At 37.5% G+C, this 16,223-nt stretch overlaps 1 protein-coding gene across 6 annotated transcripts in view; it reads right to left on the reverse strand.

The window, feature by feature from the left end:
- Positions 1–10,612: 10,612 nt before the first annotated feature.
- Positions 10,613–16,223, reverse strand: part of ZMYM2 (zinc finger MYM-type containing 2) — a 128,995-nt gene continuing 123,384 nt past the window's right edge. For all 6 annotated transcript variants that reach the window (XM_055244054.2, XM_063619008.1, XM_055244056.2 and 3 more), the window contains 4 exons: positions 15,517–15,631; positions 14,613–14,864; positions 13,866–13,986; positions 10,613–11,540 (listed from right to left, as the gene is read on the reverse strand). In XM_055244054.2, the coding sequence (XP_055100029.1) occupies positions 11,348–11,540; positions 13,866–13,986; positions 14,613–14,864; positions 15,517–15,631 (681 nt within the window). In that variant the 3' untranslated portion in view covers positions 10,613–11,347. The remainder of the gene's footprint in view (positions 11,541–13,865; positions 13,987–14,612; positions 14,865–15,516; positions 15,632–16,223) is intronic.

Genomic DNA, 16,223 nt, shown 5'->3' on the forward strand with positions numbered 1-16,223 from the left:
CACGCACCACCAGGGTCTGGGGCCTCACTCCTGAAGTCAGTGAGACTGCAAACTCAGCGGAAAGAAGAAACTCCGGACACATCTGAACATTTGAAGGAATAAACTCTGGATGTGCCACCTTTAAGAGCTGTAACACTAACCGCGAGGTCTGCGGCTTCATTCTTGAAGTCAGCGAGACCAAGAACCCACCAGAAGGAATTCGGGACACATTAGGAGGTTCACAAAGCCTCAAATAGTTACTCTCTGGCCCTTAATAGAAAGGTGTTCTGCCCTTTGGCTTACAGGGTAGTTGTATTAACTGAGTTAATATAGCTAAAGCACTAGAACAAAATAAGGTCATTATTCATCTATTCCCCAAGTTGGAGATATATAGTCAATACATGTAGTAGAGTTTTCAGTGTATTGGTGGCTTTTAAAGCCGTTGAGACTACATAAGAACCCCAAAGATTTAAGTTAGATAAGAGGCTCAAGAACTTAGCTCTGGACATCCTGACTTTAAAAGGTTAGGGGCTAAGGTGCTAAGGATGGTGTTAGCAAAGAATACTGAGAAGAGCCATATGAGGTAGGAGAAAAACCAGGAGACCATAGAATACAGGAAACTAAGTTTAAAAATATGTTTCAAAAAGGAAGTCATGTGCTGCAGTTTAAATACGATGATTAAGAATTACCTATGGGGTGGGGCATGGTGGTTCACTCCTTTAATCCCAGCACTTTGGGAGGCTGAGGTGGGAGGATTGCTGGAGTTCAGGAGTTCAAGACCAGCCTGGGAAACATGGTGAAACCCCATTTCTACAAAAAATACAGAAATTAGCCAGGCATGGTGGAGTGCACCTGTTAGTCCTAGCTACTCAGAAGGCTGAGGCAGGAGGATCGCTTGAATCTCGGAGGTCCAGGCTGCAGTGAGCTATGATCACACTACTGCACTCCAGCCTCGGTAAGTGACACAGCAAAACACTGCCTCAAAAAACAAAAAAAAAGAATTACCCACTGGATTTAACATAGAGGTCATGAGTGGCATTGGTAAGAGTAGTCAGTGGGATTTGGGACAAAAACCTTCTTGATATCTGAGAGAAAACAGAGAGGAATTACCATAAGGCTAGACAACTTTTGAGGAATTCTGCTCTAAAGGAAAGCAAAGAAATGAAGTGGAGGGAAGTAGAGTTAAAAAAGGGTTGTTTTAAAGATGAGATCAACAGCAGCTTTTGTGCTAAAGCGAACAATCAGTATGCTTGCAGGTGGGTAGAAGTGATGGTGGGATCAATGGAAGTCTCTTTTGATTGCTTTAAAATTGTACTTAGGCTGGGCACGGTGGCTCACGCCTGTAATCCCAGCGCTTTGGGAAGCCGAGGAAGGCAGATCAGTTGAGGTCAAGAGGTCAAGACCAGCCTGGCCAACATGGTGAAACCCTGTCTCTACTAAAAATACAAAAATCAGCCAGGCGTGGTGGCACGTGCCTGTCATCCCAGCTACTCAGGACACTGAGGCATGAGAATTGCTTGAACCCAGGAGGCGGAGGTTGCAGTGAGCTGAGATTGCGCCACTGCACCCCAACCGGGGAGACAGAGCAAGACTCAGTCTCAAAAATAAATAAATAAAATTGCATTTAAAAGGAATTGTAGTAGAAAGCAAGGTTAGCAACTTAAGAAAGAATTGGCAGGCCGGGCGCGGTGGCTCACGCTTGTAATCCCAGCACTTTGGGAGGCCGAGGCGGGTGGATCACGAGGTCAGGAGATCGAGACCACAGTGAAACCCCGTCTCTACTAAAAATAGAAAAAAAAAAATTAGCCGGGCATGGTGGCGGGCGCCTGTAGTCCCAGCTACTCGGAGAGGCTGAGGCAGGAGAATGGCATGAACCCGGGAGGCGGAGCTTGCAGTGAGCCGAGATTGCGCCACTGCACTCCAGCCTGGGCGACAGAGCGAGACTCCGTCTCAAAAAAAAAAAAAAAAAAAAAAAAAAGAATTGGCAAGCTTCAGGCTGCAGACCAAGTCTTACCTACGATCCATTTCTGCAAGGCACACTAGCTAAGGATGGTTTATGCATTTTTTAATGGAGACATCTTAAAAAATATTTTGTGGCATGTAACATTCAAATATTTCCATGAATAAGGCTGTATTAAAACACAGACACACTTTTCACTTATGTATGGCCTTTGGTGGCTATTTTGCTACAAGGGCAAGGCTGAGGAGCTGTGACGGAGCAGCCTGTGGCACTCTCAGCTCTGTGCTGCTGCTTAGCACACTGCAGTGAGGGCTTCACATCAGTGTTTCCAGTGCCATGCACATTGCCACACCAACATCTTATTTTCACAGTGCAAACTCACCATGTCAAAGCAATTAAAGTGTTCTCTGGGTGTCCCACTGTTAATGCACAGTGGAGCTGGATTCTGCTGTTGAATTAGCTGGCTTTGTGTTTCTTATGACATGATAGCGATGCTAAAGAACAGTGTCCATCAACATGACCAGACTCAGCCCTCCTCACAGTATGTCCAACTCACAGGAGAGCAGCGGTCAGAAAAATTACAAAATTTAAAAAAGAACCTCTCATTCCAGCACAATTTCCTCAAAAAATAAAAAATTCAAATGAGGCTGCGACCAAAGTAAGTTTCCAGCGGCTCATTTGTTAGCTAAACAAGGAAAGCAGCTTCCCAATGGTAATTAAATTGCATTTGATTGCAGCAGCCAAAGAAATGTATCCAGAGAAAATAAGCTTGTTTAAGAGTACTGGCCTTTTGGCAAAAAGACTTGCTTGAAGACTTGAAGAGTCATTTAAGATTTTGAAAACAAGGTAGATGTTTTCAAGTGTGTTTCTTTGCTCTTGATGATTTTTTTACCGACACTGCTTAGGTGTCTTTTCAATGTGTCTCATTCCAAGTTTAACGTGACTGAAGAATTATTAGCATCTATGAGTAGATCTGTAGGTAAAGTGGAGAAAACCTGAAAATAGAATTGGCTGAGTGCAACTAATGGTGGCAAAATTATGAAGCAGAAAGTCTTAGTTGAAATGTAAATATTTAAAGCCTAAGGTTGTTCATGGTATTATTTATCAGCAGTGCTTTGCAGTAAATACGTGAATTGATCACGTGTTACTGAACCAGTAGTGTCAAGGACGAACTTCATTCACTTTCATGGATTTAACCGTCGTCAATTCTGTGAACATCTGTCAGACAGCACAGCTGAATATCCTGACTTGCCCTACCACACAGGAGGTCAACGGATTAGCAGCAATCAAGTTTTATTGTGATGTTTTGAGCTCAGGGCAAAGACTGCAATTGTTCTGAATGAGATAAACCACACTCAACCACTACTATTCAACACTGAATAGCTTTGGAAGTTATTTTGTTGCAAGCTTGATAACGTTTCTTGATGAATTCACCCTAAAATTACAAGGCAAAACAGTGCTTAAATGCAAAACATACTGCAGTAAGGTTATTTCAGTTAATAATGACAACTAATGTTGCTTGAATCACAAGTTAACATCAAGCTGCTTATGCAGTTCTCATGCTGCCAAAAGTTACAAGCAATGGCATACCCATCCCCACACATTGAGAGCAGACACATTGCCCAGTCTCAAACTAGAGTTCCAGCAGTGTTTTTCAGAGCTCAATGCAAGTGTGAAGGAAATTTCTGTACTACAAAATCCATTTAATTGTGAAACTGAGGAGATCACATCTAACCTTTAACTGAAAGTGATTAATCTGCAACACAGTAACATGCCGAAAGGTAAATATCAAGAGAACAATCTAGTAGAATTGTACAAATGCTTTCCAAGTGATGAATATGTTTGACTAAAATCATACGCACATGGACTGATATCGGTATTTGGCAGTATCTACCTGCTTGAAAAGACTTTTTTTTTTTTTTTTTTGATACGGAGTCTCGCTCTGACCTCGTGATCCGCCCGCCTCGGCCTCCCAAAATGCAGGGATTACAGGCGTGAGCCACCGCACCTGGCCTGAAAAGACATTTTCAAAGATGAAATACATTAAAACCTAACAGATGAACATTTGCAATCAATTTTGATCACAGCCAACTACTTTCTTTGAACTCCAATTAAGTGAAACAGTCCCCTAAAAAGCATTCTATCCCTCTCATTAGTAGACTCCATTAAGAAAAATTGCACTCAATTATTTCAAATTTTGTCAGTTAAAAAATAATATGGACATTCCTCTCTTTTAAGTACTTACAGAATATCCTCAATGCTGCCTCTTGGTGTGCAAGGCCTAAAATACTGACTCTCTGGGCCTTTACAGAAAAAGCTGACCAACCCCTGAGTGTAAAGAATGGAGAAGTGTTCATGTGTGGCCGGAAAGGCATGGGATAGCAATCCAGCTGCCAAGGATTCCTCTCAGTACTCAGCTGCCGACGTGCAGTTGGGGCAAGCAGGGCAAGTGTACAGAGCACGGCTGGGACTGGCTCTGCTAAGTTCCTTTCCATGTATCCATCTGCTATCTTCCACAATTTTGCTGCAGGCTCACCTATTATTTTTGTCTCGGCATATGCTTACTAAACATTTGCTCTACCAGTTGAGAAGAGGTTCGTGGATGATTGGGGTAGCCTGGAAGGACTACCTATTTCAGTCTGTCACAGAAATGAATGGCCAAGTAGTTTAGGAGCACACGTGGGCTTTTAGACACAAAGACCTAATGTGGATCACAGCTCTGCCACTTCCTAGTTGTGTGACCTTAGGCATTCGCTCATCTTTAAACTGGGGATAATAATGCCAACAATACATCATGGGTTGGCACACAGAAAAGCACTCCAAGAACTATTGCTTTTATTCTCACAGTAACTCTAAGAAAAAAAAAATCTTGCCTCAAACTTAGGGCAAACAAGTAGAGAAACAGATGTTTGAAATACTACACCACACTACCTTTGACTAGCCACTTACCTATTACAGCAAAATGAAAAGCAAATGACCCCACAGTTCACAACTTTCTGGAGTTCAGTGTAGATAAACGTTGACATCCGAAAACAAAATGGGAGGTGCAGACTAACACCAAATCCTCCTGTATGTAGTGTGGAGTTGCTCTTAGTTAAGTCTCCTAGGGGAAGGCTTTCACACTTTGAAAACCATGAAAGTGTTTTACATTTGCCACCCAATGCACACAAGTATAAAGTGCATGAAGAAAATGCCTTTATTATGTTCTATTCCATGCAATTCTATTTAATTTTTAAAAAATATAGGTGGGCCACTTTTTAGACTGTAGGTCTTTGGGTTTTCAGCCAAGGTGTTTAAAATGCAACTCTCTGGGAGACTTGCACCCAGACTTACCAAACCCATCTCCAGTGGGCAGACCAGAAACCTCCAGTTTAACAAAATTCACAAGTGATTTTTAAGTGTTACTATTTAGAGCAGTACTACAAACCAAGTCCTACATCTTCATCGCTTTGGCTCTCACAAGTGGAAGGTTACAGGAACTCAAGCGATAAGACACACGCCCACACACAAACGCAAGGGAAGTGCTCAAAGGCACACTAAAAAACAGGTATTTCTTCCTTGATCGCAGGTCCTTATTTCCAATGGTTCCTTTATTTTCAAAATTCTTAAAAGTACTTGTAATCATTGATTCATTCAACAAACATTTATTAACACCTAATAGGTGCTAGGAACATCTCTAGGTGCTTGGGATCCAACAGGGAAAAATTCCCTACATTACATTCCAGCCAATTACGTTCTGCTCTTACAGCAAGGTGACTGGTTAAAAATTGAATGAACACTGATTGATAACCTCTAAAGATCGGGAGCCTTCCATCAGGTTCACTGCTATTTTTCAATTTGCTAATCTCTGCACCCTAAAAGCTGGTACCTCTCCTTTTCCAGAATGGGAATAGACTGGTGTAATGGTGAAGTCTGGAACCGCAGTCAGGAGACGGAGCTGTGTCACAAAAAGTAGCTTCTTGGTAAATTACTTGATCCGGGTATTTTACTTCAAAATACAAGTGTGATCATGCTCAATAAGGCCTAAGTGCCCATCTCATTCTGACATTCCAGCCCATTCCCATTTCTCCCAAACTACGCGAAGTCCTTGAGAGGAAGGGCTGGGTCTTAATTCTGTGTTCCCAGCACCTGGAATAATTAGTGTGTGGAAGAATAATCTGAGTATTTGTTGAATGAATAAATGACTGGCTCCATGACATGACTGCAGCACTTCATAAACGTTTATTTACGTAGAATACTTGTAATGCTACAAGTATTGAGGCAAGATGAAAAGTAAAAGAAAGCAATTGTTAAGTGTTTCAAAATTCTGTAATGGCTCTACAATTGCCATTTGTATTTATGCCTGTTCTAACAATTTCATGCATTTTTCTTAATACACGAATTCTAAAGAAGAAAGCCTTCAGTTACCTCTACCAAAGCTAAGCAATTTAAAAAGGGGGAAAAATGACTACGTATTTCATTAGAAGGAAAATTCTAGACCTGACACCAGTTTCCTTATAGAGGTCAGCAATCCCTCATCACCAATTCTGGGATCCAAAAAATTTCTAAAAACCTAGTTTTTCCATTAAGTTTGTGAGAAAACTTGACCTAAACTATGTAAGGCAGACAGCTTACTGTCTTACATAGTTAATCCCAGTTACTATGAACGTCTCATTCATAACCACATAAATACTAACGTTTGATTATGGGGTGTTGCCCCAGGCCCCATTGAGGGTGTTATGTAATCTACATTATATGTTATCTCTGAAAAGGAGAGAATTCTGAATTCTAAAACCCTAAGGGTTTCAGATAAAGGATTATGGTATATTTATAAACAAAGAAATAAAAGCAATGGAAGCCTCATGCTGTATACTATTTGTATACTATTGCCATCTGCTGATGTCGATATAGAACTACAAATATGTAATCACAATGGGAAGATTTCATCTTGCTTATAGGGTTAAGAGCAGCACACTTATAACTTGGAAAATAGTTGAGATTTTATTTTCAAAAGTAATTACTATTAAAAAAACCCTTAGTGAAGTTTAAAAAAACCTCTACAATGTTTGCAAGAAATTTGTGTGCTCCACCCATCCTACATAACCTAGAAGTTGGATTACTCATCTTGATTCAATGTATTTGAACACCTTTTAGATTTATCTTTAGTGCATGGTGAGGGTGCTCTAGCTACCCCTTTTGGGTGCTATTTTTAACTCCTCTTAAGTTGGGCTGAAAGCCACAGATAAGTACTGATGCCATCAACACCGTACCATCAAAATATTCAGAAATTGCTCTACTGACCATTTCCAACAGAGCTAAAAGCAACGTCCAGGTTACAGAATCTCATGTTTTATATACCATATAATCACAGGTGGTAGTAATCCTCTGTATGAAACCTATTCTAGACCATAATGGCCTTTTGGGGTACTTCTGTGTCCCCACAATCATCTCTTTCTATCCTACCATAAATATTCTAAGTTCCCTAGGAGTTGAATGTACTATATGTCTTGTTTACCCCCCACAGATGTAAGTTTTTGAACACTAATGTCTTGTTTTACTTTCTCTTCCTCCCTACCATGGTTAGCAGCAGCCTTTTAGCACAGAGGAAACATATAACAAATATTAAGTTTTGTGATAATGAATTTTACTGTGCTGCATTTACTTCTGAGGAGTTATCTGAATTGGACTTTTAAAATTAGGCCTAGCACGTTCTCAGTGTTAAGGCTATTTTAGAGATCTTTCTCCTCTCCAGGAAAAATGTGTCTTTAAATAAATCACAAGGATTCAATGTAAGCCATCCAGAAAGAATAAAAGACCTAAGATCCCCAAAAGAGCTACAATTGTTCTTTTCATTGCACAAGAGAAAATATGCTGTTAAGATTGATACCTCTTAACAACTAATGGTCTGTGGCCCTCTCTTTGGTTCTATTCTTAGTATTTACTGGTTAAATCTTACATTCTCTTTCTTTACCAAAAGGCCTAAATTCATGAACTTGTTTTAACTCAGTAACTAATTAGGACATCACTTGCCCAGATTTTAGGGACCCTCTCTTTTCCACTTCATTACAAGGCAGGGGATCACAGTCACTTATTTGAGGTGTCCCTCTGACATCTAACTTCCGAGTAAAGAAAAAAAGTACAAATTGGGACAGCACTTTAGGTTGTTTCTATTCTGAGATCCAAACTGATACAGATAACCTGTTCTGGACATCAACTTCTAAATTGATATAATCCTCAGGACACAGTAGAATGGAAGAAATGAAATTCAAAATATTCTATAAAAATGAGTAAGGGGCTTATTAAGGGGGAAATCCAAAAGTATGTAATTTAAAGAAATTTATTCTTTAAAAATATTTTCATGTACACTTTCATGACTATTTTGAGGGGAACAATGAGATTATCCTACAGTCAATATTAGCTTAAAAACATAAGTGACATGTATAACAATACATTTTGGAAATAACTGGCATAATAAAAATGCAAATGTTTGTAGTGATTTAAGGCTGCAAGATATTTAAGATCTCAGATTAAATGAACCCACATTAGAGTAATGCAAACCAAAACTTGCAATTTTATGATTTCTTCATACTATAACCCTTAATACTATGCATAAAGAAGTTACCCCATTCCCAAGTCATAACTAGAAAGGACAAAGGGAAAGTCTGTCAGCAAAAACAGTGATAAATTTGAATGCATAGTACAATATGCATCCTCCTCCTACTTTAATGTTTAACATACTGACAACAACCCCATTTAATAAAAGAAAACCATGAGTTACTATTTAAGCAAAAATTATTTTTATGGAAAAAAAAAGTTGAGCTTCTTGCCTAGAAAAATCCTTTAATATCTATGTTACCTAATACAGTAAAACCTTTTAAAATGTGTTAATGAAGATTCAATTTGCATGGGAAATCCACTTTCTTCAATGTGGATAAATATTTTTCACTGGATCATTTTAAATGGCAAAAGCTTCAGAAAACAGAACAGAAAAATATAGCATCTTCAATAAACATTTCAAGACAATAAAGTTGTATTTACAGGATGCTATCTATAATCAGAGATCACCTAGAAGCAAAAGGAAATTGCTATCATTTCATTGTCCTTTTCTCAGCAGTCAACTATGACCACATAAACTAAGATCCAAGAATCAATGAAATGTGTTCTAGGTGAAGTGAGTTTCACAGAACAAACAATTCTCATAAAATAAGTTTTTCTTTTTCTTTTCCCCCTGAGAATCAAGTTAATCTATCGTTGGATTGCAATCAAGACAAAGACAAGAGCTCTAAATCCTCAATCATGTCAAGATCAAAATTATGTAGACATTTCCACTTAGAAAAGCTAAAAATGTACAAATGAAGAAACTGTAAATAGCAAGACAAGGTGCTTGATAGTAGTACTATGGCAGAAATTTATGGTATTTGGTAACATATACAATAAGTGACACCTGGGAAAAACTTTATTGCTCTTGATGGAATATAGCACCACTTTGAAGACTAAAAGATGGTTAGAATTAACCACCTTTTAATCAACAACAGGCATTAATAGGAAAAGTGCTTAAAGAAGTAGTTCTGGAAAAAGGTAAGTTAGAGGAAATTTTTGTATTATATATTTTAAATGTTACCCACTTGTCTTTGTTAAATAGACAATCAGCAATCTATTTTAGTAATGTAATATCAGATTTGCTACTATCAGTCTGATTATCACTCAACAATATAAAATCAAGGGACTGAAAAGTCATTCAAACTTACAAAACAAGTTAGAACATTATAAAGTAATTTTTATGCCAAAACATTCAGATAATTATTGCTTAGATATACAATAATGACACCTGTGAAATTTTCCAAATCAGAATTGAGAAAATTTCTTTTGTGTGCTGTAACATTTATCCTATGGGAGAGAGGAGTGTCTAAGGATGTGTAGCAATTGCTAGTCACTAAGGAAAATAGCTCAATTTTCCCCTGAACAATTTCTAAACATTAATGCTACCATGGTCATTCAGGAATCAGAAGAAAACATGATTACACACATGCTAGAAAACAGCCAAACGATTTCAAGATAATTTGCAGCTAGCACTTTGTTCAGTCTTTAGAAAGTAGATTTTAAGTTTCCTTATTCTAAAAGAAAAGGTCTGAATGGATAAATTGCTATGCAGAAGCACAAAGTTTTTTTTTTAATGCAATCTTCTATAAGAAGTAATTTAAAAAGCCAAACAATCTAACATTAAATGGGATTTCCTCTGAGATTGACTTTCTCTATTAGTTTCTTTCTTTGTTCCTCAATCATTTGCAATATCAGAATTACTACACTGGTAATCTTCATAATAAAATGTGATCCTATCTTATTTAACATAGCTTGACTTTCTGTAACTATTTCAGGAGTGGAATTTCTAAAAACAATTTTATCCAATGTAAACAGGCACAAGAATTCTGATAAAATTGCTAAGTTTTAGAGTACTACACAGGTAACATTGCAGCATGATCTGTATCCTTAAGAGGGAAAAAAAGAAATAAAAATCAAACCTCTATAAATGAAGAGGATTTCAGATACTTATGGCTGGCATAAAAGAAAACAGAATTTTATACTTTCACCAGACATTTTTACAAAGGAAATGTCTTGATGATCTTGTTTTCAACTTACAATCATTTTTATATATATATATATATATATACACACACACACATACATACATATATATACATATATATATTTGTTTTTTTATTGATTGGGTGATGCAGAAAGCCACAAATGAGAAAAGGACACTAAGGTTTTAATAAGGGGAACAAAAAACTGTTTTCACCAGTATAGATTCACATTACAGTACACCAATATTGACAGCATTCTCTTGTCTATTTTTGGTACAGAAGATGGTATCTCTCTACATAACCTTGTAAGGCTTCAGTAACTAAAATGTGAAACAAAACAAAACAAAAACCCCAAAACAAAACAAAAACCCCAGCCTATTAGTTTACAGTTTATTTTAAAAATTCCGAAAGACACTGCAAGTTCTAAACTTTTAGTAGTGCTACCCATACACAACCATCTGGTTAAGAACCCAGTAAAAGAGCCCCCTTCCAGGGAAGCTTTGCAACAGTAGAGTTGTGCAATATGGATGTTTCTTACTACAAGAAAAAAATTATACATGGCACATTCTCATTCATATTCTGTAATGTAAAAAGTTACAAACATACCTAATCAAATAAATAATAATAAAAAAAGAATTTGAATGTATTTGTTAAGTATCCTAAAACCACTACATAGAATAATGGCAACTTTCACTCACAGATTATTTACATGGTAATACCCAGCGTGGGTACACTGCTACAAAACTCAAAACAGAAGGAGTAAACTTGAAATGTTTTCCATAATAAAGATCTAGCAGCATGACTATCTAATGCTGTTTTATCCCGATTGCTTCTGCAACGTTCCTTTTTAGTCTGTGTCTTCATCCAGTTCATAATTGTCTTTATCATAAATATCTTTTACTAGAAGAACCCGTACAAGCATATTTTCCAAGGTGTTTCGGTCCAGTGAAGTAGACGTATACCAGACAGGGCTATCTGTAGAACTAGAGCATTCTGGTTGCAAATAAAAAACATCCATCCTCTGATTAAGATTCTGTGGACTTTGGAGGCGGGAGGAAAGAGAGAAAAAGTCAATTTCACAAAATACACACAAAATTTCCATAACTTTCTTTTCTTTTTTTCAAGAATAATTCAGACCCCATTAATCACGTTATATGACCAGACCCTATGCCCCACTGTCTCCATTATTCTGTCATTAAAATATTCTGTTATTTTCTGCGATAGATTATTTCCCACAATTTTAACTCTACTTCACTAAATCCAAGACACTATCAATAGACACACCACTCATTATTTTATTGCTACCATTAAGCAAGTAAAACACTGCCAATTATTATTTCAAGATGCAACAATTTAAACTGTGCATCCCAGTTTCAGAAATAGTGAAATGTGAAAATGTCTTAGAATTGATGAAATATGTATGGCAGCACATAAAATTAAAAAATTCTTACAGCATTACATGATAAAAACTTAATTTTTAAAATACCAACAAGATAATAGTGAGATAGGAATTTCCACCTAACAAATAGTTACTAACAACTGAAGACCCTGACACTATTGCAGCCAAATAGGACTACCCTAAACCATGGTGAGAAATACAGGCTGAGCATCCCTAATTCAAAAATCCAAAATCTGAAACTCTTTGCCAAAATGACACCAAAAGTGGAAAGTTCCACACCTGACCTATGTGAGGAGTTCGCAGCCAAAACACAGGCACACAACACACAGGTTATTCAGCATCCCCAAGGGGAAAATAAAATCACCTTCAGGCTATGCATAAATAAAATTATCTTCAGGCTACATGTATAAGGTGTATATGAAATATAAATGAATTTCATGTTTAGAGTTGGGTCCCAGCCCTAAGACATCTTATAATGTATATGCAAATATTCCAAAATCCAAAAAAATCTGAAATCTAAAACACTTCTGGTCAGAAGCATTTTGGATAAGGGGCATTCAACTTGTACTACTATCATCCTATATATGATACTATTGTTTTTACAAGTTCTTGAGGGCCATCCTGGGGACCTGTGATTTATAAATTTGTTTAAACAGGGAAGTACATTTTGAATTCATGCTGACCTTCTGAGAATTAGAGAGTGCTTACTTAAAACAACAGTTTTAAAACAAATAATCTATGGTCTCTAAACGTTTTATTGGCTTAAACTTTTTAAAATGCCTGTTGGTCTGAGATTGGGGGAAAAAAAATTCCAGAACATGATTCCATTTTTCATACCTGCTTGACTGTTTTCTTTTTTTTTTTTGAGACGGAGTCTCGCTCTGTCGCCCAGGCTGGAGTGCAGTGGCGCAGTCTCGGCTCACTGCAAGCTCCGCCTCCCAGGTTCACGCCACTCTCCTGCCTCGGCCTCTCCGAGTAGCTGGGACTACAGGCGCCCGCCACCACGCCTGGCTAATTTTTTGTATTTTTAGTAGAGACGGGGTTTCACTGTGGTCTCGATCTCCTGACCTCGTGATCCGCCCGCCTCGGCCTCCCAAAGTGCTGGGATTACAAGCGTGAGCCACCGCGCCCGGCCGACTGTTTTCTCTTAAATGTAAATACTTCACTTACATTTCCACCTATCTATACTACCTTTGAGCATACCTTTACACCGGGCATTGGCAAACTACAGCCAGCCACCTGCTTATGTGAAGTTTTATTATAACACAGCCACATGCCATGAATTTATACATAGTATATGGCTGCTTTCTACTTACAAGAGAACTGACTAGTTACAATAGTGATTCTATAGCCCAAAAAGCCTAAAATATTTACCATCTGACCGTTTAAGAAAAAGTTTGTGTTCCTTGCTTTGCTGTCATTGGAATTGCTGTAATTTAAAAGGCAGTGACAGGCGCAATGGCTCATGCCTGTAATACCAGCACTTTGGGAGGCTGAGGCACGAGGATCGCTTGAAGTCAGGCATTCAAGACCAGCCTGGGCAACACAGTGAGACCCTGTCTCTACAAAAAATACAAAAATTAGCCAGCTATGGAGGCACACGCCTGCAGTCCCAGATACTCAGAGGTGGGAGGATCACTTAAGCCCAGGAGTTTGAGGTTGCAGTGAGCTACGATCATGTGCCACTGTACTCCAGCCTGGGTGAGAGAGCAAGACCCCATCTCCAAAAGAAAATGACAGCAGTAGAAATTTCATTAGTAGAGAGTGATTTCTTAACATATGCTTAAACTCTAAGTATGATGTATAAGCTGGGTATTTCAAAATAAAACACTATAACTTGGGTATAACTGAGAGAGAAGAAATCTGAGAAAGAATCCATTTAAAAAAGTCACTTCTTAGTAATGTTAAATTTAAACCAGCCAACTTCTACCACCATTTTTAAAAGTTAAGTATCATTAACACTCACCTTTTAGACAAGTAGCATTCAAACATTTTCACAGGACATCTGGAAGGATTGGCTGTGTTTTCAATTTGTTCAAATACTGGCTCATCATCTTCATGTTTTCTTTTTCCAGTAGTAATTTTATCTTAAAAAATAAAAGTGAAATAAACCTCCTAAACTAATCTTGAAGAAAGATATAAACATCACTCCTAGTGTCTGTTATACCAAAGAATAGGACCAGGTGCCCCTTGGAGTTTTAAGTAATGGCTTCTGGTAATGTACAATTTTTCAAACAAAAGGAACTGAGACATCTTAAGAAGACATAGGTTGTCTTATTTTATAAAACTAACAGTCCTTAGGTTCTTAACAAGTGACCCAGGCGGTCTTTAGTTAGGCAAGGTTTGGATATCCCTACCATAGACAATCTCAAAATAGAAATCTGGGCCAGGTGTGGTGGCTCACGCCAGTAATCCCAGCACTTTGGGAGGCCGAGGTGGGCAGATCACCTGAGATCGGGAGTTCGAGACCAGCCTCACCAACATGGAGAAACCCTGTCTCTACTAAAAATACAAAGTTAGCCAGGCGTGGTGGCACCTGCCTGTAATCCCAGCCACTCAGGAGGCTGAAGGAGGAAAATCGCTTGAACCCAGGAGGTGGAGGTTGTGGTGAGCCGAGACTGCACCACTGCACTCCAGCCTGGGCAACAAGAGCGAAACTCTGTCTCAAAAAAAATTTAAAAATAAAAATAAAATTAGAAATCTGTTACACTACCTTCATTATCTGTTCCACATAAGGAAGACACTTGGTATCGAAGACACGCTTTGTTTTCCATCGTTAAAGGATTTTTTTTCCAATGCCTAAACACAGTGCCAAAGGAAAGTCTTAAGTGTTGTTCCACTGTTTTCAGGCCAAAATACTTAGTGTTAAAGTAGAACAGTGTATTCAGAAGAGCTACTGGAGAGTGTGATCCTAGTTGTTTTATCCTCCAGAGATAGTCTTCTTCAACTCGAGAGAATATTGACCCTTAAATAGAGAGAACTATTTTAAAAGAATTATAATAAATAAAAGTTTTCATTTAACCATCTAGAAGTAGACACAGTTAATTTAAGGAAAAATCTATACCAATTCTCCTTTCATATTAGATCAACTAGAATAATTTTAGAATTACCTATGCAGCTCTTTAACAATAGAGAGGCTACTATGGAACTATTGTCTATGGAATAAGGGACTGGATGTTTTCTTCTGTTCTTCAGTAGGACAAGCAAACCGTGGTCAGAAAACAATGTAAATCCTTTTAAAACTAAAATTCAGGAATTTAAATTCCTGAAAAAAACTGGTGACTCCACATATACACACATTTTCTTCACATATTGAAAACAGTGGTTTAAGAGAAATTTACATCAGAAGCTCCACTGGAAGGCTTAAGACATGAACATCCAGTCTCATACTCCAGAGAAAGTAGATTAAATTTCTTACAAAGTTCTTCATAAACACTAGTTATTGACCACATTTGTTTCTAATTCAACAAGAGATGAAAGGCAGATGAGCTCAAGAGTAAGTGCTCAGGAAATGTTATCTAATTTAAGTGACTTAATTATAATATTTTCAAACATCCTCTGTAAAAATAACAATCCTAATATCAAGAGAGCAACACCTTTATTTAAAATAGCATTACCATCTGGAAGTATGCTTGGTTGCCAGCTTCGCAGTATTTTATTCAATTCTTGCTCAAATGTTTGGTATCCAGGATCAATAAATATGTTGTCTTTTCGATTACTTCCACACAAGTACTAAAAAAAAAAAAAAAAAAAAGCCCCACAAACTTTCTTGAAAGAAAATCAGCTAATTACAGTAAACATATTACACTCCGTATTTAAGAAAAAAAAAGCTTTATGTCTTTGAAATGCATACTAAAACATGACTGATTTTATGTATGCACCTAGAAATTATAAAGAATCATAAATTATCAACAAATCTGTTGCTTGAAACACTCAAAGCTGAAATACACGACACAGAATCAAGAATGTAAAAACTGGATGACAATCTTCAGTCTGTCCGACAAAAAAAAAAACAAAAAAAAACCAGAATATTTGACTCCAGTGTTTATTACATAGCGCAAGAAAAATGTAAATCTTAAAATAAAAGTTTTCTTCTTTTTAGTTTTTTTTTTCTTATAAAGTAAGAGTAATTAAGGTAATGACTAAAGAAAAACAGTGAGTGGTAAGGATGCGATAAAATGTTATCTGTAGCTATTGAAAGCTCTCTTCTAGCACTCTGACTTTGTCAGGCTAATGCTTTTTTCTTATTGTCTCTATATTCCTAATTCTCCACCTGTAAAACAGTGCAAATTTATGAATCTTGTAACTTACTGTCACAAACCTA

The sequence above is a fragment of the Symphalangus syndactylus genome, chromosome 15 (assembly GCF_028878055.3).
Source record: "Symphalangus syndactylus isolate Jambi chromosome 15, NHGRI_mSymSyn1-v2.1_pri, whole genome shotgun sequence".
In the NCBI taxonomy this organism is placed as follows: Eukaryota; Metazoa; Chordata; class Mammalia; order Primates; family Hylobatidae; genus Symphalangus; species Symphalangus syndactylus.